At 44.5% G+C, this 25,711-nt stretch overlaps 2 protein-coding genes and 1 non-coding gene across 3 annotated transcripts; 1 reads left to right on the top strand and 2 right to left on the bottom strand.

Annotated features, from left to right (window-relative positions):
* Positions 1-1,897: 1,897 nt before the first annotated feature.
* Positions 1,898-13,380, bottom strand: MINDY4B (MINDY family member 4B). Its single transcript, XM_057421893.1, has 14 exons — positions 13,274-13,380; positions 12,963-12,990; positions 12,059-12,211; positions 10,109-10,228; positions 8,706-8,797; positions 7,841-8,006; positions 7,314-7,379; positions 6,720-6,790; positions 5,795-5,867; positions 4,509-4,661; positions 4,219-4,399; positions 2,980-2,987; positions 2,526-2,635; positions 1,898-2,072 (listed from the first exon to the last, which is right to left on the bottom strand). The coding sequence occupies exons 1-14, from the start codon at positions 13,378-13,380 to the stop codon at positions 1,898-1,900; spliced, it is 1,503 nt and encodes a 500-aa protein (XP_057277876.1).
* Positions 13,381-16,069: 2,689 nt separating this feature from the next.
* On the bottom strand, positions 16,070-24,550 carry CLRN1 (clarin 1). The gene is made up of 3 exons (XM_057421797.1): positions 24,242-24,550; positions 17,418-17,597; positions 16,070-16,387 (listed from the first exon to the last, which is right to left on the bottom strand). Exons 1-3 carry the CDS (start codon positions 24,492-24,494, stop codon positions 16,122-16,124), a joined length of 699 nt encoding a protein of 232 aa, XP_057277780.1. The 5' UTR covers positions 24,495-24,550; the 3' UTR covers positions 16,070-16,121.
* TRNAK-CUU (transfer RNA lysine (anticodon CUU)) lies at positions 20,074-20,146 on the top strand. Its single transcript has one exon. It is a non-coding gene; the product is annotated as a tRNA-Lys (tRNA).
* Positions 24,551-25,711: the final 1,161 nt, after the last annotated feature.

Raw genomic sequence — 25,711 nt, 5'->3', positions numbered from 1 at the left:
GCAGAAGTATTAAAGGCCGAGGGAGGTGGTGGGGGTGTATGTTTCTGCAGTCTGGTGCAGCATGGTTTCTATTCCTTTTTCTGTCTTTAGCAATCAGAAAAGCATTTGCCAAACCTGGTCTTGGGAGCAGGACAGGAAGCAGCACAGTGTGAGGGAGCAAGGGGCCAGGGTGGGAGACAGCTTTCTGGGGGCAATGGCACGGCTGAGGGGATGGAGTACTCTGCCCTGCCTGTGCTGACGGCAAGTCACTGGTGCAGTCACAGCAGGGCAATGGGCTCACATGGACTCAGCAGCCCTGGGTCCCCTCTCTGCAGCGTGAGCCAAGAGCCAGTGCAAGCAGGGCCAGACGCACTGACTGTCCCCATGGTGTACTGGGAGAAAGAGGAAGGGCAGCACTGCTGCCTTGCCATGGAAAACAGCTCCTGAAGGCTGATCTTTTATCTCTGTAGTAACCTGTTTAGCTATTATACAGCATATATAGCCTTGCAATATATGGCATTGTGCTGGGTGACCCAGCTTCATTAGCAGTTACCACAGAGTTTCATTCATTCATTATTAATTATTTGCATAAGTGCATGATGGTTAAAGTCAGTGCTGTCTTGCAGCATCTCATTGCAAGGGCCTTGACTGACCATGGGCTCTTCTCCACCCTCTTTCTTGAGCAGAAATAAAAGAAGGTGGGCAATGACAGCTGCAGACCCCACATTAGCTTGCTAGCCAGCAGGCTCTGTGCGCCAGCCGGGCTGAATCTCAGCTCAGGTTATGACCACTTCTTCCTTTCCTTTTTTTTTTTTTTCCTTTTTTTTTTTAAAAAAAAAATACAACAAACCCAAACTTCTAGATCACTTGCTTGCAGAAAGGGTTATTGTTCTCCGTACAGTTGTCATTAGCAACACAGCTTTTGGTATGACTCATAGGTCTTTTTTAGGTGATGTCTATAGAAAAGGAAGCAGAAAGGAATTAATGCGAGTGAAGAGTGCTGTGCCCCGCCTGTATGTACCAGGCCGCTGCAGGGTTCCAGGACTTGGCCACACTCAGAGTCGGTAAAATTGCTGAAACATAGAATTATGGTTAGGTTGGAAAGGACCTTTAAGATCATTGAATCCAACCATTAACATGGCACTGCCAAGGCAACTAAACCATGTCCCTAAGCACCACATATACCTTTTAAATCCTCCAGGGAAGGTGACTCATCCACTTCCCTGCTTGACCTTTCCGTGAAGAAATTTTTCCAAGATCAAATCTAAACCTCCCCAGGCAGAACCTGAGGCCATTTCCTCTTATCCTGTCACTTGTTACTTGGGAAAAGAGACTGACTGCCCTGTAGCTACAACCTCCTTTCAGGTAGTTGTAGAGAGTGAGAAGGTCTCATCTGAGCCTTCTTTTCTCCAGACTGAACACCCCTGGTTCCCTCAGCCACTCCTCATAAGACTTCTGCTCCAGACCCTTTACCAGCTTCACTGCCCTTTGGACATGCTCCAGCACCTCTATGCCTTACTTGTAGTGAGGGGCCCGGAACTGAACGCAGCATTCAAGGTGTGGCCTCACCAGTGCCAAGTATATGGGGATTATTACTTCCCTAGTCCTGCTGGCTATGCTATTTCTGATATAAGCCAGAATGATCTTGGCTTTCTTGTCCACTTGGGGACACTGCTGGCTTTTCCTCAGCCACTGTTGACCAAAACCCCCAGGTCCTTTTCTGTCAGGCAGTTTTCCAGACACTCTTCTCCAAACCTGAAGCATTGCATGGGGTTCTTGTAACCCAGCTGCAGGACCAGACACTTTGGCTTGTTGAATCTCAATACAATTGGCCTTGGTCCATTTATCAAGCCTGTCCAGATCCCTCTGCAGAGCCTTCCTACCCTCAAGGAGATCAACTCTTCTGCCCGGCTTGGTGTCATAAATTCACAGCAAGGAGCACCTCATAAGGCTCTTTTGCCTGGGTTCCCATGTACGAGCTGTGCTTTCTTGTTGGTGTGCGGGATGCAGGGTAGCTCCGTGAGCCAGCCTGGCCAGGGACCATGCTTGAGCTGTCGCTGAAGCAGGAGAGAGACTGCTTACAGATGTCACAGCTGTGGAGAACAGGGAGGAAACCTTACTCATTGCAAATAGCTAAATCAGTTGCACCCACTGGATTAAACAAATCAGATGCACGCAGTATTCTCGATGCTCAATATTGATTTCACTTCCACTGCACTCTTAAGAGACACCTTGATTTCTTTAACGTATCTGACATGGGAGGAAAGCAGATTGCCACCCTTTTTCCTTTTTCTGCCAGCTGTTGTGGGAGGCAGAACCTGGAAAATGTGTGCAGCAAGGCAGTGTTGCTAGTAACTGTTCATCGCCAGCGCAGGCTTTCACAGTGAGTGCAATGCCTTGCCGAACAGGACATTTGCCCAAGGCACCAAAGGTTGTTTCATTGGTGAAAGTTTTTCACCTCCAGACCACAGCGTTTGGTGGCTTTGGCAGCAAGTGGGAGATGCTGGGACTCCTCAGAAGAAGGGATCTGTCCCATTCCAGCTAACAGTTGCGTCTGCCCACTTGGTCCTGATTGCCATCTCCACGGACAGACGGCTCTTCCCTGGGCTGCTTGGGTCTTCACTTTGGTCCTCTTCCCAGTGATGCGAATGAGTATCTGAAAAGGAAACACAGGTAAAAAGAATGTCTAAAAAACCCAACCCCTCTCAAAAAAAGTTTTAGGACAGCTGGATTGCTGCAGGTGTGCTGCCTGCCCTTGCCCCAGGAGGCAGCTCAGGGCAGCACCAACACAGCCTCCCCAGGGGCTGCCTCCCATGCTTGTGAAATTCAGGCACTATAAATGCAGCTCACAACTCCTTGCACGGTATGTTTGCATATTGTTTTTCTGAACAGATGCACACTTCATTATCTGTGGCCACACTGTCTATCATGACCGTGATCTTGATTCGCCCTTCTTTCCTGCACATTTAGGCTTTACTTTGATGTTTTTAAGTTTCTCACTTTAAATGCTGTAGTGAAAGGAGAGTGAGAAAAAGAGGCTGGACATTAAGATAGCAAAGGTAAACGGTGCACAGTGGCGTGGAGAAAGTTAGATCCTGAATACACAGGCAGGTTCACAACCCATTTGATGCCACAAGAAGCAGTTCACTGCTCTGGGTATGAATTTAAAATTTGAGGGGGAACACGATGGCCATGGTGGCACCTGGCTGGTAGGCAGGAAAATACAAACTTAACTCTCAGTTAGATACTGAAAACAGGGTGTTCACCCACCCTGCATGCCAGCACTGCTGCCTTGGGAATAGTTTTGTTCAAAATTTTTATTTAATCATTGAATGATTAAATAAAATTTCCTGTTGCATTTAAACTTTGCACTTACAGGAACATTCTCCTGGGATTTGTTCCATGGGATTGGAGAGTGTTTGTGGGTTTTCTCACTCCTACTAGTTGTTCTGAGACACTTGGTCAGCTGGTCATTCATACTGGACTGATGGGGGCATAATAATCACAGGAGATGAAATGGTTTTAAACAGTATGTCCATATTGGATATTTAACACAGAAGCAACAGTTGCATCCTGTATCCTGAAAAACTGTCATTTCTCCAGTAAAAACTCTTTGGCCATGTCTGTGAGTAAAGGAGAAAACAGTGAAGTCCTGAGTGGCCCCATGGTGGGACAAGAGTGCAGTCTGTGCCCTGGGGAGGGGAGCTTGGTGGCTGTCCCCTGCACAGACCATGGGTGGGATGGACTCTGCTCTCCTGGCAGCTCACCCAGCACCTGCCCACCAGAGCCCTGCTCAGCCCCTGGCACTGGGGAACAGCATGACCTCAGCTTCACTCAGTGCTGAGCATCTGCTGTGCCCAGCTGTGGGCTGGGGAGGGGTGCCGGCCAACCAGAATTTACACAGGGACTTGGGAGTTATTACTTCTATAACAAATACTTCTATAGCTCTTCTGAGCAATGGGCCACATGCTTGAGAGCATTACCCCTTCCGAAATGGTCACAGTCCTGTCAAAGCCAGGTTTTTGCTTGTGTCTTTTTATATTGTTGTTTGGAATAGATTTCTCACGTTCCATGAACGGTTAATATAATATATATAGTTTATGTGTATGTATGTTAAACACAGAACATTGAATTGTATGTGTAAGTAGACCAGCCTAGCTCTACACATACACAGTTCTATGCATGGTCTGTATGTGACATCCATACCTCATATCCTCCATGGTAAGCTCGGGTGCATACCTATAGTTAGGTGGGCTGTTTTTGTCTGCTCCAGCTGCCCATTGTAGAAGTACAGGTGGAAGACTTTCTCCCTTTTCCAGTCAGAGAGGATTTGGCTGTCAGTGCCAAAGAGAATGCTGTGCCTCCCAGTGATGCTGCACAGCCAGATGGGCAGACGGGGTGTTCTCAGCCTGGGGCACACCTGGGGAGAGAGAGTAGAGCCTTGCATTGAACATGGCCTTTGTTCCCAAAACTTTGGTGTGTGGACATCAGGTATGTGCCTTCCAGCCACAGGCCTTGCCAGCTCTCACCTGCCGCTCTGCCTGTGCCCTGCTCCAGTGCAGGTAGCCCACCGGGCCCCGCTGCTGCCATGCCTCGATGCCCTCCCCTCTGGGCCCCAGCTCCTGGCTGCCATCAAGCTCATGCGGGTTTGCTCGTCCCGTTAGGAGGAGGCTGAGCACGGCCTGCAAGGAAACAGCCTGCGTCATGCTGTGAGGCAGCAGAGCAAATGCCCTTCACAAAATGGTGGTGTGGCAGCTGCACCCACCTGAGGGGTGAATCGTTGAGCCACAATACTTCCTAATAAATATCTCTGCTTACTCTGGTCTCCAGTAAAATATAAAACCATATCTGCTAGTGCTTACAGATATCTGCTGGCTTTGGTCTGGCTCAGGTAACCACAAAATCTGGTGATTTTGGTCACAACAGGGTTGTACAGCTGGCTGTTGTATAACTGGCCATTGCTAGACCTGCACTTTAGGCAAAAGCGAAGAGCCCTCAGACCATATTTTTACCATAGATCATATTCTACTTCTAAATGGGACCCTTCTGCAGGGCAAGAGTTGAGTCGGTTCTCCTCAGAGCAGTGGGTCTGCAGTCGAGGACTCTCCCTTTGGGTCAGGACACTGCCTGAGGCAACTCTCTGAGGTTGAAGGCCCTCATCTTGACTGGTGAGTGAAATGCATTTTTGGTTTTATTCCCTGCAAAACTTAACTTTAAGTCATGTAGTATTTGATTCCACTTGGCATGTAGGACCTGTAATTTACTAATGTTGGAGCATTAAATTATTTTTTATTAGAATAAATATTCTTTCAAGCTTGTAACCTACCTAAGTCAGTTTTGTGGGCCTCTGTGATGGTGACTAATAGCATGCAAAACTTTGAAATCTTGCCCAAGTGATAGAAAGGATTATGTGTGTGTACATATATATATATATAAATATATACATAAAATATACATATATATTCCTTTGGACATAAACTGCTGTTGGCCAAGTCTGAGACACCAAGCCAATAAGGTGTATCGTTGCTTTTATGAGTGAAGTGCCTGACTCTTCCACAACAGGGAGCTGGTGTCCCACTGCCAGCTCTGTCATGTCTGTCATGAGCAGAGGAATGCCAGGTCTCCTGTGGCTTTCTTATTATCCATTTCTAAAATGGATGGTCATGATTAAAATTATAAATATATTTTTCTATTACCATACACTCCCCTTTATCCCCCCTTGGATTAACAAGTGAGAATTTTTTCCTAAATCAAATGTAGGAATAATAAAATTAAAAAATAAAAAAAAAAAGTGGAGAAATGAGGCTAATCTTACCTGTGTACAGGTAATGTTTCCAAAACTGCATTTCAACAGAGGAGTTGCTGTGCCGTCTAAGTCTTCTCGGACCCTGTAACACCAAACACAAAGTGTTACAGTAGCACCTGGATCAGTGCCTGAGGTGAGTGCTGTACCTCACTGTCTGATTAACAGGAAACAGGAAGAAATTCCACAGACTCCGTTATTTCTCTGTGCTGTGGGCACAGCAATGCTGTCCTGACACAGCAGCTCTATGTTCAGTCGGAGCTCTTGTGCTTCAGATCTCTTCCTCTTAAAACCCAAATCTAGTGTCAGATTCACACCCCTGCAGACAGAGCCAGGGTGTCCCTTGGTGCGATTTCTGCTGAAAGGCCTTGGTTACAACCCAGGCATAGCCTGAGCACAACGATTTGAAGTAGTGGTGCAATTTTTTGCTAGAGTAGCTGTCATAGTGTCACATTAATATGAGTCATGTCTTATATTGGAATAAATATGTCTCTTTCTAAAGCATTAGGTGTACCTTTCTAAAGCATTATTACCCAAATCTAGTTGTGCTGGGTTTAGAAAGACCCTATCAGGCACCTCTGCCAGCACAGTCACACTGGCAGATTTTTTCCCTTTTTAAATGCACTTGTTGTGATATTCCTGTGTAAGTGTAATTGACTGTGAAGGTGATGGTTGCTGTCAGTGAGATAACTCCCAGGTTTACACAGGGCATTTGTTTTGCTGTGTTTGCAAAGGGTTTCTCTCCTCTCTGCTGCCCTCCTGGATGTGCAGATACTCAGGGTGTACTGTATTTGCATCTGCAAAACACAGCCACCAGTGTCTGCTTCTGTCCCTGCTTTTTCACATTCAACTGAGAATGGACATTGAAGTAAAACAAGGAAAAGACATCAGAAGATGTAACTAAATTAGAGGAAAAAGTGTAAAAAATTAAATATACCTTTCAAGTGTCCTCGAGAAAAGTAAACTGTATAAAAAAAGGATCACTCCATGACTTTGTTCGTCTTTGAACTGGAAAAAGAAGTAATCACAGGGTGTGAATTACAGGTATGTGATGTTTAATCGAAACAGTTCATCTGCTTCAATACAACCTGAGGTGAGTGTGTTGAGCTAAATGAATAAAATGTTACTCCAGAAAGATTTTATAACTAATTTTGATGAATAGGATCAGGTTAAAGAAAGGAAAGATGAAACTTCCAGTTAGTGGCTTAACTGGTCTTGTACACTTTTCCCCCAGATTTTTGCTAAAAAAAACAGTATTTGCAAGAAACTGTATTATATATTTAAGTAATGTGCAAGATGTCTCTGTTTGCCTGGTGTTTGTGGATTGGAAGAGCTGAAATTGATGGGTAAAGTGTGCGGATTTTAGTGGGAGCAGGATCATTTCCCGTAGGAAAGGCTAGAAATGATTTATGGAATAACTGCCTGAAGGCAGCACTATTGGTATCCATAAGGTCTGCTTTTGAATGGGAAATAAAAGGTACACAAGCAACAAAATAAGTCAGAATAAAGCTAATATCCAGCCCATACTTACACAGTTTATATGGCCAAGGATAAACTCCTGAGCTGCTGCTTTCTCAGAGAACTCAAACAGATGGATCTGTTGGGCAGGAAGGTTGGTGAAGATGTCGTAAAGGAGGCATTAATTATATCAAACAGCTGAGCTTTTTAAGCCAGTGTTTCCTTTAGACAAATGAAATAATGGTGCATGATTCTACTCTGCTGCCTCCAAAACCGAGGAGTTCAGCTCTATACAAAGAGTTAGAAGAACAGCTTTACATTAACTGTTTTCCCCTTTTTGTGAGAGAAGACAATTCAGCTTTTAATGAAAGGGAACAGCAGCCCCTCTGCTCACCTAAAGCCTCTACAAGGAAGCAGAGGTGTCTCACAGGCTGCAGCTGGGACATGGGTCCAAAGTGTTCACAGTCTGTGCCACACCATAACTTAGGGAACAGGTTTCTGAGATTTTGTTTCTTGATTTAAAAATTTCAGGAGAATTTAATTAAAATTAAAAATTTCTTTAAAGAAAATCCTGTTTGCAAGAAACATTTTCGTACTCACTCTTTCTGTGAAGTTGTCGGCTTTGTAGTCGCTGCTGGGCACCACATGGATGGCTGCAGTGACGAGGCAGATCACGGCTCTCCCACCTCCTCCTGCTGCCCACAGGGTGTCTGCCAGGGCAGCTGCCAGCGCCTCCCCTTGCTCCTGCTGGCTTACCCTACACAGCCTGCAGTGTAGGAGGCAGAGGCATGCGGCAGAGAAGATGGGTCCAGGAGGTCTGTGCCAAGGGTCCATCCTTGGGGATTTTGACAGACCCCCCAGTCCTGGAGTTGACCTTGAGTGTGAATAGGGCCCTTCCCAGCAGGGGCTGGATTGAACCTCAGAGGCCCTGCCCTGCCTATCTGGTGTCTGTGAGGACTGTGAAGCCGCAGCAAGTGCCCATTGTCCTTGAAATTTCCACTTTTTGCTTGGTGCTGTTGCTGCTACTTGTAAGGATATGCTTCCCATGTGCTGGGAGCAACATGTGTGCCATGCCATGGGGGTTTCATCCTGGCTCTGGGGGTCCCATGCGGGTATCCCAGTACCAAAAACTGAGCTTTACCTTCCCTCCCAGTGCTGCCCATGGTGTGGGGCAGCTGTGCAGCACTAATGTTATCCATGTGCTGCCATAGGCTGTGACCATGGTGCCAGGGAGTGGGACAAGGGAGCAAGCACCATTGTTACAAAAAACAACTCTCTTTTGGGGGAAAAGCCATGTCTGGAGTCAGATGAGGCTTTTCTCCTGGGTGCAAATCCCCACCTTTAGCTCCAAACCTGAGCATGTGTCTAGTTCAGTTAAGCCTAGGGGCTGGTGCTAGTCTGTCTCAGTTCAAATAATGCAAGAAAATAGTTTCCGTATGTCCCAGGGGAAGGCTCAGCTTCTTACCTTTCCAGGTGAGTGTATTCTGTGGTTCTTATGAAGAGCAGGTATTTGATGATGTATGCTTGTACAGCCATCAGAATGGCTCTTGCTCCCCCCTAGAAACAAAAAGATGACACTCCCTAGTGCTGAGGGGCCTGAACTAGCTCCTGCTGTGTCCATCTGGAAATCACCGCAACCCCTGGTCAATGTGAGCCATCCCAATACCACTGTTAGGAGAGTTTTTTTCTTTTCTCCATGGGAATTCAGAAGTGCTACTGACAGCTCCTGAGATAAATAGAAAAGCAAATTGAAAAAGATCTTATGTGCCTATACCCAAGAAACCTTTACACAAGAAAAGACTCCAGGGTGGCCCTGGCTGTGTGCCTATGGGGAGGGCAGGTCCTAGGCAGGGGTCCTTCCCTTGCAGCACCAGAGCTGCAGGGAAGGGCTCTCAGCCCCACATGCCACATGTGCCTAGAAGCACCACGGCTTGTTTTCTCTCTCCTCCAGCCTCTCAGCAAAGGGACCAGGATCTCAAGGCAGCATGGGCCTGACATGAGGCCATGCACGAGGGTGGCCATGCCTGCTCCCCATTGTGCTGGTGCCTCACGTCAGGGCTGTCATTCTCTCTGCAGTCACAGAGCCTCTGAACTCAGAGTTTCACCTGCATTTGTAAGAGCATGTTAACTTCCTGGTGGATTAAAGGTGTTTGCAATTTTAAGCATGTATCTTAGTCTTCTGCTTTTTGGGGGGGTCAGTATTATGGTGGTAAATAAGGAAGAAGAAAACCTCCCTCTTGAAAATGTAGGTAAATTCACCTGTTTGATTTCCAGGTGGGGTAGAAAGAAGTACTTAACTCTACCCCAAAAGAAACAGGCAGATACTGCTTATTCGTGCCTACCTGCAACAACCCACTGCTTCTCTATTGAGCCTTCACCTTGGAAGCATTTAATACCGTGATATTTAAAGCTTGTGTATGCATTGTGCTGCTGAATCAGAACAGTTCATCCCACTCCCAGACACGTTTCAGTTGCCACTGCGAGGGCAGCTGGAGGCTTGCTCAAGATGGCCGTGGACCATGGCTGTGGTTGGAAGCCCCCACAGTCTGCCTGTGGAGAAAGCTCAGTGGGCAGACATGCAGAGTGTAAGGTGCAGGCGTGCAGAGTGCAGGGTGCAGATGTGGAGAGTGTGCAGTTGCAGGCATGCAAAATATGGGGTGTGGGCATGCAGAGCGTGAGGTGCAAGCATGGCATGCAGTTGTGCAGAGCGCAGGGTACAGGCATGGGGTGCAGATGTGGAGGGTGCAGGCTTGCAGGACATGGGGACCAGGCATGGACACTCCTGAGACACCCAGCACTGACTGCCAGCTCCTGTTAGTGGCTGAGACACTGAGGAGATGATGCAGGTTGCTGTGCTGAAATACTTACCTTTTCTGTCTCCAAAGCATAGGCCAGGTCAGAGTATGGCTCACGAAACCTGAAACATGCTTTTGCCCATTCACAGCTGAAGAGCTGGAACACATTTCCAAATAGCAGCTTCCGCAGCTCCTGTTGAAGAGGAGAAAGACAGGCTGGGTTCAGCCCCCTTCACATCCTGGCTTTGTCAGCATCAGAGGGGCCTTGGGATACAAGGTCAGTGCATATGCTCACAGCCAGAGCAGTGTAAAGCTGTCTACCGAGAATCAGGCCCCACAAAGCAAAGGTGATGTTTGTGCTTAATGTAGTCACTCCTCTCAGCATTTCAAACAATCCTGGGAAGTACAATTGCCCCACGTTGGGCACCTTGTGACCCGGAAGAAGAATGATTTTAAATGGGGCCCTGAGCAACAACAAGCCTTTGAGCAAATTAAATGCAGGATAGTTCACGCAGTAGCCCTTGGACCAGTCCGGACCGGGCCAGATGTAAAAAATGTGCTGTACACTGCAGCTGGGGAGAACGGTCCTACCTGGAGCCTCTGGCAGAAAGCTCCAGGGGAGACTCAAGGTTGACCCCTCGGCTTTTGGAGTTGGGGATACAAAGACTCTGAGGCCAGCTGTACCCCAAATGAGAAAGAGATACTGGCAGCTTATGAAGGGGTTCGAGCTGCTTCAGAAGTGATTGGCACTGAAGCACAGCTCCTCCTGGCACCCTGGCTGCCCGTGCTGGGCTGGATGTTCAAAGGCAGGGTCTCCTCTACACATCATGCAACTGATGCTACATGGAGTAAATGCGCTGCACTAATTACACAATGAACTCAAATAGGAAATCCCAGTCATCCAGGCATTCTAGAAGTCATCATGGACTGGACAGAGGGCAAAGATTTCGGAATGTCACCAGAGGAGGAGGTGGTGCATGCCAAAGAGGCCCCACCATATAATAAACTGTCATACACAAGGGAGAAAGATGTTCTTATCATTGCGCAGTCATTTTTCAGAGCAGGATTTCACACTAAATAGCTCAGTTTGAAGATTCTGATTGTTAAGCATCAACGTTTTTTGAAACAGAAGGACACGGGCTTCCACGTGGGACTCGTTTCTTGGCCAGTGGTATTGTATTCTCTTCCCTTGTTATTTTCTCTTATCATTGTTGTCGTTGGTGGTAGCGGTGGTGATTTGTGTACATTGGTTGCTGGACTGTTCTTGTCTCAACCCGTGGGAGTTGCACTCTTTCGATCCTCCTCCCTGTTCCTCTGGGAGCGGGGAAGGGGAGAGCCCCGGGGGGGGGGGGGCCTCGATTGCTCTCAGCCCGGCACCACTCAGTGGGAGTGAGTGAACAAGCAGTCTGGCTAGGGTTTAAACCACAACAGTTATGTAAATACTTTACATTTGGATGCACTACACCTTCTGGGGGAAGACCCGGACTCTTGAGTTTCTCACTGAGTTTGTGCTCAAACGCCAAGGACTGGTTTGGTGTGGGAGGTCACAGGCAGTGAGGTCAGCACCAGAGCCCATTCTGCCATTACCTGCAGAAAACTCCTGAGCTCCTGGCCAAGGCTTTTCATATGGGCAGGGGCAGCAGGCACTCATTAGTGTTCTAAAACCCAGGTATTTGAGTGAGAGTGGAAATTTCTCACTGATCTCCTGAATTCCTGCCTCCCATTCTGAAGCTATTCGATAAGAAAGCACCAAAGAGCAGGGAAACATTACACTTTGTCATTTGACCTATTATCTAATGAGAATTATAGTATACCTGTTCACAGGTTGTGTTGCAACCATGTTCTCTCAAAGTTTCATAAATAAGTCATTACTGTTACATACTTCTGTTACAGCTAACAGAAGGCTACAGCCTTCAGCCCAGCAATATGCTGAGCCTCCCACAATGCCAGATAAGGTTCCTGAGTCTCTTTGTTTTAATGAGATTATATTACAGCTCATGCGTAACTCAGCAGGCCTGCTCACCATTGCCATTTCCAAGGTGATGGGCTGGCCGCCTGCATCTGGAGAGGTCAGTAGGGGCTCAGGGATGACGGAACGGGGCAGAGGCACCGGCGGCTGCAGGCCTAAGGGCTCTCTGGCTCCAGGTACTCCATTGCCAGTGTTGCCATCGTCTTGCTGGACAGAGAGAGGAGCAGACAGGGAGTCATGCCACAACTGCTGCCTCCATGCCCTGAAAGTTACCCCCTTCAGTACTCTACTGGGATTGGCTTGTGGAGAGGCAGGGAAGGGGAGTATGTGCTGCCAGGGAGCATCAGTATGTTTGACCTTATCCTGGTTTCAGCTGGGATAGAATTAATTTTCTTCCTAGTAGCTGGTACAGTGCTGTGTTTTGGCTTTAGTCTGAGAGTAATGCTGATTATTAGTGATACTTAGTTGCCAGATGGGGTTAAACCAGGACAGACCTCCAGCTTTTTGCAAACATTACAAATAGATCCTTACAAGCCAATTATTTGAGTACATAGTAATGTTGTGTTTGTCTGAATTACGGGGAATAAACTTCAGTGCTTTCCAACCTAAAGACACAGCAGGTTCTCCAAATATTTCTATTTCAGAAATTTCATAATGTTACCCTGTTTTTCTGTGTTCCAAAACTGACCATGAAAACTGTTACTTTTAGATAGAAAGGTTAATTTATGTTGGGCTACTCTGACACGTCGATTTAGATCAGGAAGACAAGACATTCCTTTAAAATATCTGTAGAAAATGCCTGTTTCTTAAAGGAGGAGCATAAGAAATAAATATCCATAAAGACTGACTGCTGTCCTGCATATATAGATGTGCAATTTCCTCCCTATGCTAATCTGGTGGAACAGTCACAAAAACCACTAGACAAATACAAGATGTTAACTTTTAGAGAAGCAGTTACCTGATAAGTTGAATTGCTGATTTCCAAACTGAAAAGGGAAAATAAAATACAAATTAAAAAAAAAACAGAACAAAAACCAAAACCCAAATCCAACAACAGAGGCATTGCTAGCATGTGAAGAAACAGGAGACCAGCTAGAAAAGAAACCACAAAGAAAGGAAGAGAAAAAGCTGTAGTACTTGCATTCCTGAGTACATTAAAACCTTTTTTCCGTGGTCATGTAAGTGTTGTAATAAAGCATAATTTAAAATATGATATTAAGAAAACACCTGGAATTAAAACATGATGATGAAGCAGACTATAAATCTTACCTATGGAAACTGAAAACATTTCTCCATTTGTTTAAATCTGAAATTTTGCTGGCGATCACCTGAATCTCTGTCTGTGGCACAGTGTGCTCAGCTTCCTGGTCACCCATCGTGCTCAGGGTGATGCGAAGGGATGTGGGCACTGGGGCTGCTCAGGGAGCGGCTCTTCTTCAGGCACCCGAATCCCCTCTACCAGCTTCCACTGCCACAACGCAATTAAACTTTCATGAAAGCCTGTCACAGTCTGTGTTTTTTTGCTCGCTGTGTAAGCAGTGTCAATGTTTAATGCAGACGGAAAGCTGTCTGAAGCTGGCCACAGCAATGTGTCTGCTCTGCAAGGTCTTGGTGCAGGAGCAGGGAGGGATTTTCCAGCTGCAGGGTTGCAGCTCCCCCTGTGCAGGCTGATCAGAAGCAGGATGGGGTCTGGGCTGTGAGGGCTGGGTGGGAAGTGTCTAGCTCAATGAAAAAAAAAAAAAATCCGACTTAGGAGATGTCTGTAAAGTTGAGCAAATTCACTGGAGAGACAAGACAATGCGAAACCTATGCACTGGTGTTCCTCTGACTTCTCTCGCTTCCTGTAGCAAGACTGGCATTTAGGGGTATGGGTCAGGCCCATTTTCCTGCTGCCAGGGTCATGGAAATCTCGTGGTTTGTTCTCTTTCAGTCTGGGAGAAGGCACCGACTGGGAGTCTCTGAGTTTCAGTGTTTGGTGTTCACCCCTACACCAGCATAGTGGGCTAGTAGTCTAAGCCTGTTAAAAACACTTGTATGCATAAACCAATATATATATTATATATGTTTGTATTTATATATATGCAAACTGCATGCAGGCACACATACAGATGCATGTGCCTACTAACTTTTTATTAGGATATGAAAATATCTGTTTTTTCAAGAATCTTCAAAATATATTTAGATATTTTTCCCTTTGCTATAAATTTATTTATTTATTTATTTGATCATGAACTATGGTAGTAGAAATTAAACGGTAAAACTTCTTCCGCTGATTACAGGGCACATGCTGGTGCTCACCCAGAAGCACAAGCTGAGCAGGTCATACTCACCTTAAACGTTACTTTCAGCAGGTCAAACACACAAATATCGCCTCAGTTTTATTTTGCCAGTAAGAAGTTTTTATGTTCGCCTTTGGAAATGGATATGGATAAATATAACAGCTGGCCTCAGGTTTGTGAGTGGGGTGGGACATAGGGGGAGCAGTGGAGCCGGGCTCTTTGGGAAAAGTGATCCCCTGTGAAAACTCCTGAACCCCTGCTCTCTCCTGCACAGCAAAAGGGACGGGAACAGGTTTATCTTCTGTGCTGAGGCAGGTCTGGGCAGTTCTACATTTTAGACATACAAACCAGCTTCTTCAAGGACTTGCAAGTATCACTCAGAAAGACACACACGTATGAGCAGCCTGTGTGTCTGATCCCATACCCTGCTGACTGCTGCCAAGCAGAGCACTTCATGAAACATAAGAAACAAGAAGGATGAAACATTACTCTTCATTATTTGCTATATAATAAACAATACCATGAGATGTATTATATTTTATGCTTTAAGAAGATACATTGAGAAGAATATGCATATAAATCAGAAGAAAATTATTTAAAATGTTGCAGTAGCCCTTACATGTTGTTAAAATCTAGGGAGATACGGTACCACATGGGGAGGCAGAGCTTCTTTGTGAAAGGGTTTGGGAAGTATGGGTGTAGTTGACAAACCTTTCACCGAGAAACCCCAGCAATGTTTTGATATTCATAGTAAAAGTATAAGAGATGACAGAGAAGTCAGTAAGGTCATCAAAGCGTATGGTTTTGTGAAGTGAATCCCAACATGATCTGGAGGATGACCATTTCCACAGGTGCTGGGGCAGATGCAGGGTGGGATTGCTCCTCACCCACAGCTGTGCAGGAGCTGCAGCTCTTGCAGATAAATGGGCAGCTTGGACAGAGGCTCTTACTTTGGGTACCTCCACTTCTGTCTGCTCTAGATGTTGTTTCTGTATCCTGCAAGGAGTGACTCATCTCCAAAGTACCCACATAGTCCCATGGAGGTAGTGTTTGGTGGTATAATGCTCTTTTGATGTATCTATGACTGGGATGGCTTAGCTGTACCTGGGATGAGCAGTCTGATAGCTTCAACTGACTTGCAGAAGTTTAAGGGTGCAAGGGCTGGTGCGTTCATCCAGTCTGGCTTCCTGCATGCCCTGAAGTACAGAACCTCACTTGTTTCTTTGTCAGTCTCTGCTGAGCTGTAGCATGCCTTGTAAGCCTGTCTGTTGTGTTACTCCATTGCTGCTCTTTGCCAAAGGTCTTGGCTATGTTTATTTGTATTGTTTAATGAGAGACGGATTGTAGGGCTATTTTCTGGGCAGGGTTCCTTATATTGACTGGGGCTTGGGGAGTGCGTAGTGCAACATGGGGAGTGTGCGGTAACCACTGCATCTGAAACCTTCACAAGGGCTAAAGGGCAGAACTGCTGCTGGTGATAGCAGTGTTGCTGCTGGTGTGCCTCTATTTGCAACCCATTTGTTTTAGTTTCCAGATCTAGTTCAATGCTATTGGTGTTCCTGGTTTTCTTCACACCAACTACTTTTCAAAGATCTTACTGGTAAAAAAAGGCAAATGTCTTGGTAAAGTCTTACCTTAAGAAAGAGAAAGTGTTTTGATCTAGATTACCAAATAGCATGACTTTTCTTTATTGCATATGCCATATTGATGTTTGTTTGAATCCTTCACTTGTAAATTGCTAGCTCTAAAGAAATATTTTAAAAGTTATTATATCTGGTGGCTGTTGAATATCATAGTGATGGACCGCTTTGCTTGAAATGTTTTTAAATGATGTAATTCTAATACATCAGGTCAGCTGCTCCAGTGATGGTCCCTGAATCTTTTGATTTTGAAAAGGGAAATTCAAATCCAGCAAATCGTATTAGCAAGCCATTCAGAAATTGCAACAGGGAGCAAACCAGGATGATCCAGAATGAATTTGCAAACTTTTCAGTGTGGGTCTTGAATATAAAACTTCCCTCTTTGAAATTAGCAATTTTCTCTGAAAGGTGGTGGATTTTCACTTCTGCCGAGAATAGAATCATAATGAGACACCCACAGGAACCTGAAAAAGAGGGGGAGGTGTTAATTATCTTGACAAGGCCACATGTTGTATGTCACAACCAAATACTATATTGATAGTGTTGTTATGGCCACTGTAACTTAGTGGGAATCCAAGTGAACAGCTATTGAAATTGGTAAGCTTTTTAAATTGAAGTTGGCTTAGGACCAGCAATTTTTAGCATGGCTGCTTTAGGGCCCTGATCCAGCAAAGCATCTGTGCTCTTTTTCAGCTTTAACCTGCTCATTGTTTCACTGGATGTAACTGAAGTGTCTGTGTGTTTAAAATTAAATATGTACCTAAGTCCTGTATCAAATTATGATTGTAATATGTCATATCTCGTAAAGTAATTGTAAGTCATCTTGTCAGCCAAGCCAGCAATGCAGAGAATGGGCTTTACCCTCTCTCAGTGACAGAGGGACTGGGACGGTCTGTTATTCCTTCTGGCAGTGTTTTTCAGACACTACTTTTTCAGCTAGTTGCTCTCAGTCTCTCTCTCTCTCTGCTTTTCAGCCCCTTCCTTCCTTGGGAAAATCTTGCTGGTGTAAGTGGTGATCTTGCTTACCCAGCTGAAAACCTCCCATCAAGGTGAATGTGAGCAGGTACATCTCTGACTTTTTTTCATCTTTTTTTTTCCTCTCTTCCCCCTCTCTGGTGCTCTTCCCAGTTCTGACCATATGCTGTGGATTCAAGATGCAGCCACACCTCTGGGTCCATGGGGCTTGTGGGCACCATCCCCTTTTTCTGCCAGCCTATGCAGAAGGGCCAGAGGTGTCCAGGCTGCCTGCCATGCTTCCTGTGGCTGCCTGCCCTTGCTGAGGTTTTCAGCATTTTATCTCTTAACTCCAATTTGGAAAAAACATGTTTTGATACAGCTAAATCATTTATTTTCCTGCCTAGCTTTTTTTTGCCAGCTTGAAATCAATGCAGGCATGGTTTGTAATATTGCTCTCATATGTCAATAATTGGCCGTTATAAGTGGCACACATGGACCAGCACCAGCCTGGTAGGCCAACGGCGGGGTGGTACTTACATGCAATGAAGCTCCAGAGGTACAACCCAACAGGACCATGCAGAGTTTCATATGGGCTGCCAAAAGCATTGAACATGAAGAAACCTGCTCCCACCAGAGCAAAGATGATCAGTACTATACAGAAGAGAATGACACTAACATGGATACTTGCAGGGATAATTTTGAGCAAATCTGGAAAAACTAAAAACAAAATGAACAAAATGTTATTATACACATTAAGCAAAGTTGTTTCAGAGTCAGGCCAGGAATTTCTTACTGCTTTGTGGTAATTATTTTAAGTTGTGCTCTTTGAAATGTAACTGAAGATGAAAATGAAGTTACTAGAAACAGGTTTACATGGATGTGTGGAGGCAGAAGCATTTTGTGAAGCTCAGAATTGTAGACTGGCCAGGAGACAGAGACCAGTTTAGGGAAAGCCTCTCCTTCCCTTCCCAAGGGTAATTCCCTGTGCACCATTTTCCCCTGTACATGGTGCGGGATGCCATCCGCCTCAAACATTGTTGGTTTGAAGTAGTGTGTGCTGTTTGCTTACATCTCATGTGCCTCAAGCGCACAGATGTTAGGGCTTGTCCCTTCATCTGCGAGGGAAGCAAAGAGTTGCTCCTGGCTGGGATGCTGATTGCCTTCCTATTTCAGAGCAGGGATTCCACCACTTCGATTAATACAAATATTCAGTGTTGGTTTGGTATGTGTATACCCAAAAAATATGTGGGTGTTTTCTGAAAACCTTAAGCAAACAATCTGTAAGTTAAAAGGTCTATGTTTTGTTATCATTAGTAGAGCTGCAATGCCAACATACTGGAAGGTTAAATGTGTTGTGTACTACATGTGGGTGGGAGATGCTCAAGGTTCCAGGAATGTTCGCTATCCAGGGAAGGTAACATGTGAAGTTGTTTATTGTACAGAGACTCCCTGTGAAAATCCACCAACAGTTATTGCCAGAGACACATAGACACCTAAAAGGATCAGGGGTTTCTTAGCTCCTAGCCTTTGGCAATTTTCTAATTTTAGAAAATAGAAAAAGTATTTTTGATAAAAATCCTTAAAAACAGGAGAGATACATTTCATATCTCTTCTATATATTATGTACATACATTAATATCTTCAATTATTCTTAAAATGAAATATGATAGTAAAGAGGGAGAAATTGATAAAGTTTACCCAAGAGTTATTTGCAATAAACTGAATGAGATTTTGAGAGAATAAGCACATTTTCTAAAATCAAAATTTTCTCCTCTGTATTTCCCCAAATAAAACACTTGTGGAATGTTTTGTGTCTAGAAGCCCAAGGCCAAAAAGGTAAGACGGTAAATCAATAAGAAGAAATAGAGAAATCTTACAATAAAAAAACGGGTTACTGAGACAAAATAAGAGAAAACACGTAAAATGAGGGTACAGATGTGAAAGCCAGTGCTATGCCCTGCCATCAGGCAAGATGCCAGTTGTCTGCAGGAAAGCTGTGAGTACTGCATGTGTTACACAGTTAATGCAACGCTTTTACCACATGCTGTATGATTTTAAGTTTCCAAAAGCTGGACACTTTTTCATCAGCTGCATTTGTCACTATCTCTTTTTTTTCCTAGTGGCTGCCCCATAAAAGCCTACAGAGAGGCTCGTGACTGCAGCAGTGGGAAGCAGTATCCAAATGGAATAGGCATCTTTGCTTTTGGAGTCAGCGACTGGTGCCTGATGGACTGAGGGCTATGCTGGGTCCCCGCTATGTGCCACTATTTATATGAAGATTTAAGAATGCTTTATTTTAGACATTTTTATACATCTTTTTAGCTACTCTTTCAAAATGTGATCCTACTTAGCTGGGCACGAGGGGATAGTCGATCAGGCTCAGTATGACAGAATAATTTTTAATCATTCATTTTTGTTTGGCAACAATGGGTATTTTAGAAGGAATCATTAAAAACACTTAACTGCTCGTGATCCACAGGGGCACAATTAAAGTGGGGGTAATAATGCCTTGGCACTGCCTCACTGCAGCTGTAATATGCTGAGACTGAAAAAAGTCTCGCATAAATTACTTTACGTCGTAAAATGTTTGCCAGCAAACAATTCTGCAGCTTGCCATGCAGTGAACATGGTGAAGCAGGTAAGGTAGTGTCAAGCTCATTTATCTGCCTGGTTAAACAAAAGGGAAATTGAAGCAAATGTTTATAAACTGTTCTTTAACCCCTGTTAAATATCACCTTTTGCATTGGTGGTGGCAATTGGGAGCAGAGAGAGGCACCAAGTGCTCACGGAGGACGATGGCCCAAGGACCCTCACCAGGCACAGGATTACTGATGACTAATGTCCTGGGTTCAGCAGTAGCAGTCATTTTTCTCCTCCTTGGTAGCGGGTGCAGTGCAGTGTTTTGACTTTCAGCTTGGGAACAGAGCTGATAACAATGATGTTTTGGTTTGGCCAAGGACTTTGTGAGCCTCATGCTCTGCCAGGGAGGAGGGAAAGCCAGGAGGAAGCAGAGACAGGACACCTGACCCAAGCTAGCCAAAGAGGTATTCCATACCACAGCACGTCATGCCCAGGATGTAACTGGGAGTGAGCCAGAAGGGCTGGGAGACTGCGGGGTTGGAGGAGGTATTAAATCACGACAGTGGGGGGGGGGGGGGGGGGGGGGGGGGGGGGGGTGTCTTGATTGTTGTCAGCCCGGCTAGCTCAGTTGGTAGTGCATGAGACTCTTAATCTCAGGGTCGTGGGTTCGTGCCCCACGTTGGGCGCCAAAAAGAACTGTAGTGGTTTAAACCCAGTCAGATAGCTTGTCCACTCACTTCTCCCCCTTCTTGCCCTCACCCTACTCCTGGAGGGACAGAGAGGAGAATCAAAAGAATGCAACTCCCCTGGGTTGAGATAAGAACAGTTTAGTAACTAAGGTATAACACAAATCACTACTGCTACCACCAATAATAATAATAATGATAAAGGAAATAACAAGGGAAGAGAATACAACACCTCACCACCAGCCAACCGATAACTCGCCCCCCCAGCCAGACCAAGCACTGACCGATACCTCCTCCAACCCCGCAGTCTCCCAGCCCTTCTGGCTCACTCCCAGTTACATCCTGGGCATGACGTGCTGTGGTATGGAATACCTCTTTGGCTAGCTTGGGTCAGGTGTCCTGTCTCTGCTTCCTCCCGGCTTCCCCTCCTCCCTAGCAGAGCATGAGGCTCACAAAGTCCTTGGCCAAACCAAAACATCATTGTTATCAGCTCTGCTCCCGAGCTGAAAGTCAAAACACTGCACTGCACCCGCTACCAAGGAGGAGAAAAATGACTGCTACTGCTGAACCCAGGACAACTACCGATTGTCCAGTCTGGCCACTGGTACTTAAATTCCTCATCTCATTCTAATAGAACACAAATCATACTTTAGAAACTATATATATAAAAACATATATATATGTTGTGTTTATTGAACTTTATATTACATATTTAATGGATTTATAAACATAAGAGGCACTTACACTATTAATGTGGTATAAGGTACAATTTTACAGTTGTATCATTTCGGCTAGCTAACAAAAAGGCTGAAAAGTCCCTGCCTGAGCAGAATTTCTACAAGGAATAGTGTTAGTTCTTACAATGCCACCTGATGTTTTGGGAGAACATGAAAAACTGTATTTAACAATTTTTCTTTGTTTTAAGAAAAACACTTTGCTGCATTGTACTGAATCTTTCCCTTGGCACCTTCATTTATAGTTGTTTGCCATTAAAATATTATGTGACATATCAGGAAAAATTAATTCCAGCAGCTATGTTTTCTAGAAAGAAAAATGTTCCTTCATTATAATGAATGAAATTGTGTCAGGTATGCATGCCAACGACCTTTAGAAAATGAACTGCTGACCCAGAAACTGACAAGAATCAGCAAGAGCAAATGAAGCAGAAGGCTTTCCTCAGCTGAACTGGGTTTGCTGGCAGAGCAAATTCATTTTACAATTAAAAGAGATATAGTGGTCAGAGGGGAACATTTAATGGGAGCAAACAGAGAACTAAATCATCTAGTCTATTTTCTGTGCCTTTTCTTAGACATGCTAAAGTGCACTTCAGTGCATTGCACTATGCATGTGTATATTGTATTGGGTTGCTCTGCTTTTTGGGACGCTCCCAGGGAGTTCCTGAGCATGCTGCCTGTGCCTGGCCAGGTCTGCTGTGGCCCCAGGGACTGTGGCCCAGCTCTTCCATTAAGTGGTCTCTGAAGTGAATGCTTCCAGTAGAAGTATATTTTGCTATCCACCCAATCACTGTTTCTAAATATAAATCCTATTTGTTGTGTTTGCTTTTTAATCTAAATAAAATGAAAGATGATCTGAGAACAAGTTATGAGGACAGCAATGCTTCCGCCCTCAGCTGTCAGCAAAAGCCTGTGGAGGCAAAGCCTGCCCAGTGGAGCATCATGATCAGTACAACTGGGTTTGTGAAATTATTTAAGCTGTAAGAGGTCTCATTGAACATACAGACAATGCCAAAGATCACCTTGTTGTGTTACCTTTTCAAAGTGCTATATAAAGGATACCAGTGCAGGCAAATGAGACTGACAGGATGGGCTTGTAATGTTGTAAGACTTACTGAAATATCTCACTGTTAATACCTGTTGTGTATGGAAGGAGAGTAAAAGGTAAAAGAATGCTCCAATAAATAAGCTTGGCTTCAGTTTTAGGTGGGCCAAGGCCCTGCGGCTGTGTTTCTGAGCCCAGTGCTTCAGCCTTGCCAGCTCTGCTGCTGCAGGTGATCGTCTGCTGCTTCCTGGTGACCCAGGATGTGGGGAGCAAGGCTGCTGTCTCTGGGGAAAGACATTGCTACATCACAGGCTTGTCAGCAGCTACACTTCTGACTCGAGGGGTCTCCAGCATGAAGTTAAATCCAGCCTTGATCCCAGATCCTGGGAACAGGCATGAAAGCGTGTGCTTCAAACATCATTTTCTCTGCCTGAAAATGAGAGCAGTGCTGTTTACTAGACTTAATTATTCTTTTAATCTCCTTTATGCAACTTTTGAAAGCCTTGAAGTTCTCTGAATATGTACGTTTGGCACTCATATTAAAGAAATTAATTTTTAACATTGTGCTCTGCAGTAGGATTCTGCAGTCCTGTATGAACAGTCAGGGTTTGTGCATTTTTTTTTTTTACCATTCCAAAGTGGGCTGCTTAGCTGTAATCAAATACTTCACGTTATTTCTTATAAACACAAACTTCTACATGTTTGTGTTTATATGCTTATTTAAAAATATACTTGTGAATGAAAGCATGGGAAAACTTGGTTACATGAGCCTTCTGTGAATGTAGATAGAAAGTGTATGCCCATAGTGAGAACAAACTCTATACTCCTGGGGCACTTCTGGTTGAAAACGCTCTGCAGTAGTTTCACAGATCCAGGGCTTACCTGTATGTAGCATTGTGAGATGTTTAAAAATACATGATGATTGATATTATTAAATCATCACAAATAAGCAGTGCATTCGTATTCTCTCTTGCACCTGCAATATTAATTCACACTGCCCACAAAATTAAAATTCTTTTGAAATGACTGCTACAATCACACTAGCAATATATTAAAATAGTTCAGCCATAACAAGATGAAATGCACATATGAGAGCCTGAATGCAAAGCACATCAATGAAATGGTTTACAAATATCTAAATAACAAATATGTGGAAAGAAATTTATTAGAAAGGGAAGCTAGTGAGCTCTCACCTGTGGCTGTTCTGGTGTGGGGGCTATCTGGGTGGCTGGGTTTAGTCCTGCCTTGTGCACAAAGCCAATATGAACTGCTGTATGGAACGCAGACAAATGGCAGTCACAGAGCTGCTGATTGCTAGTGGCTTTGTCAGCTGTAGTTCACAGCAATTTCACCTACAGCAGAAAACTAATTCCTCAGGATTTAGTTGCCCCTCTGAAAATTCACCCCAGCCTATAGCCAAGTATCTGCACACTGTGGTGGCAAACAAAGTGATGGAGAGAACTTCATCTGTATAAATACACTAGCAGTGGAATTTAATTAGAGATGGAAAATTTTAATAGCAAATTAATTTGATCTACTACTTTGGAAAAATATTATATGATAAACAATTTGATACCTAATCTGGTAACATTAGCTTGCCTTAAATGACTCATATTAGCAATTTACTGGTGCTGTTTTAGCAGAATGCTTCTAAACTGTTCTGTAGTAACTTCAGGTTGTGTACTGTACATAGAACAAACGGTTGTTATTAACAGTTTAATGTGCTGCTATGTACAAACTATATTTGACTGTTTTGTTGTTAATCTTATGCTTGAAGATGAATACGTTATATTATATGTAAAATAAAACCATTGCTAACAATCTCTGATAAAATTCTGCATGTCAGATACCAAGTTTGACTTGCAGAACTGCTGACTACATGTCAGCTAGCATCAACCAGCAGCTCCTCCAGTTAATGCAGCTCTATGCCCTAACTCTTTCATGAGATTCTGCTAGATTAGTTCGTTCTTTCATGATGGCAGAGAGGACATAATACTGACACACATACACAGGAAGATGAAAGAGATTAACTGAAAACCAGGAATACTCTTCTTTAAAGTATTAGTATAAGCCTTGCACTGTAGACAGCTGTGTAACTGAAAATTAGATTGTTTGAAAATCTGAGTGTGACTTTACTAGTATCAGAAAATAAATTATTTGTACCTGAAGATCAGAACACTAACAGCAGCATTTGCTTTAGCATATTTTGTGGTCATTAGGCTCTGTGTGAGCAAGAGGATGCTGGGGCAGCATCTCTCTGCTCCCCTAGCTGTCAGCAGTGTGGTGCTAAATAATTCAAATGCTATTATTACTCACATGAAAACTGGAAAGGTCTCCCCCCGAGCCCACACTGTCTCACACGCTCGCCATACAGAAGCCCATACTGGATTTCGCCAATGAACTTCTCCAGCTCCTGGCCAGTGGCGTTGACGAGCAGGGCTCCAGTCTTGCAGAGTATCGTCCCCTTAACCCACAGCTGAGTGCTGATGGCTGCCGCTGTCCCCAGCGCACAAGCAAAGCTCAGCACCCCAGCTATGCAAAAGATAATTTTCTTCTGCTGGGCTGGCATGGTGGTGTGTGAGTCCTCCAAGGGATGCAGCTTTCAGCAAGGCAGCGACAAGTTCTTCATCAGCACGACAAACAGCCAAGCTTCCCAATGAGAGACCAGGCACCCAGCCAGCCGTGCTCACAGCTAGAGCTCTCTCCTTGGAGAGCTTCAGCTGCAGACCTCTACAATGCACACACTTCCTGGAAGATGCTATAAAGGTTCTTCTTCCTTGTTCCCTTCTGTATGGCTTTAGCTTGTGCACTGATCTTGTAAAACAAGCTGGAAAACAGAGTCGTTTGTAGAATGTTTCACTGCCTTCTGTCATTTGATAACAAGGGTTTAAGATGACAGATCTCTGTAATTTGACGAGTGCTCTGCTCTTTCCAGCCCCCTGCCTAATAGGGTAAACGGGGGATCTCAGAGACAGGTTTGGCTGCCGCATCTGATTATCTTGGAAAAGGAAGTTTTCAGAGAGTTTTGTTTTCCCACGTTTTCCTCTAAAGCTAGTAATGCTGAGCTGCTCTGTTATTTTTATTTTTTTGGGTGTTTTTCTTTTTTTGTGGGTGTTTGTTCCTAATGCAATAGCACAGTTAACGCATTAAGCTAGGAGGCCCCCTCTGCAGTATTTGGTTGCATTTGGGCACTTGCTTTTCCCTGTCACAGCATTCCCTGGCAAAGGCAGAATGTCTGTTAATATATTGCATTGTTTTGGCTGTGGTGTGTAGGATGTTCAGACAGGCATTTAAGTTCAGGTTTCAAATATACACAACCACATTTTCTCTTACTTCTTTACAGAAGACCCCCATTGTAACCCCATGCTTGCAGCATGCTGTCTCCCTGTGGTTCATGCAGGAGGGGCAACCCTGGGGGGGCCCGGCCTTACTCTTCACATAAGCCAGTCATGGGCACAAAATAACCCATCCCCTGGAGTGTGGCACTGTTGGGGCCTCAGTTAGGACTAGGAGCACAGGTGTCTGCATCAACCAACTGACTGCCAGTGATTTCAGCAAACACAAGGTTTGTTTTGTTTTGGTTTGTTTTGTTTTTTTTTTCCCTAACCAGATCAATTTAGAAAGTGGTTTAACTGGATGCATATCCATTGCAGGAATACTCTTTAAGTGATTTAAGGGTATTATATCGGTTAGGCTTAAAAACTGAATCTGGTTTAACTAGAGGTTTTCAGATGACCTTGGAACTAAAATGAACAAGGCTGTGTACAGACAAAACAGACAAATGAC

This window comes from Pezoporus wallicus, unplaced genomic scaffold (genome assembly GCF_028554395.1).
Source record: "Pezoporus wallicus isolate ANWC-B61680 ecotype Strahan unplaced genomic scaffold, APGP_CSIRO_Pwel_v1 scaffold_7402, whole genome shotgun sequence".
Taxonomy (NCBI): Eukaryota; Metazoa; Chordata; class Aves; order Psittaciformes; family Psittacidae; genus Pezoporus; species Pezoporus wallicus.
The sequence above is the reverse complement of the archived record's forward strand: the minus strand, read 5'-3'. Positions and strand labels throughout refer to the sequence as shown.

Coding starts and splice junctions, on each gene's coding strand:
- MINDY4B (XM_057421893.1), bottom strand. CDS start 13,380: ATGGGTGACCAGGAAGCTGAGCACACTGTGCCACAGACAGAGATTCAG. Junction 7,380..7,840: donor CCGACAACTTCACAGAAAGA/GTGAGTACGAAA, acceptor CCTGCCCAACAG/ATCCATCTGTTTGAGTTCTC. Junction 5,868..6,719: donor TTCTCGAGGACACTTGAAAG/GTATATTTAATT, acceptor TTGGTGTTACAG/GGTCCGAGAAGACTTAGACG.
- CLRN1 (XM_057421797.1), bottom strand. CDS start 24,494: ATGCCAGCCCAGCAGAAGAAAATTATCTTTTGCATAGCTGGGGTGCTG. Junction 17,598..24,241: donor GAGACCTTTCCAGTTTTCAT/GTGAGTAATAAT, acceptor TTTTGTTTTTAG/TTTTTCCAGATTTGCTCAAA. Junction 16,388..17,417: donor CCTCTGGAGCTTCATTGCAT/GTAAGTACCACC, acceptor CCTCTTTTTCAG/GTTCCTGTGGGTGTCTCATT.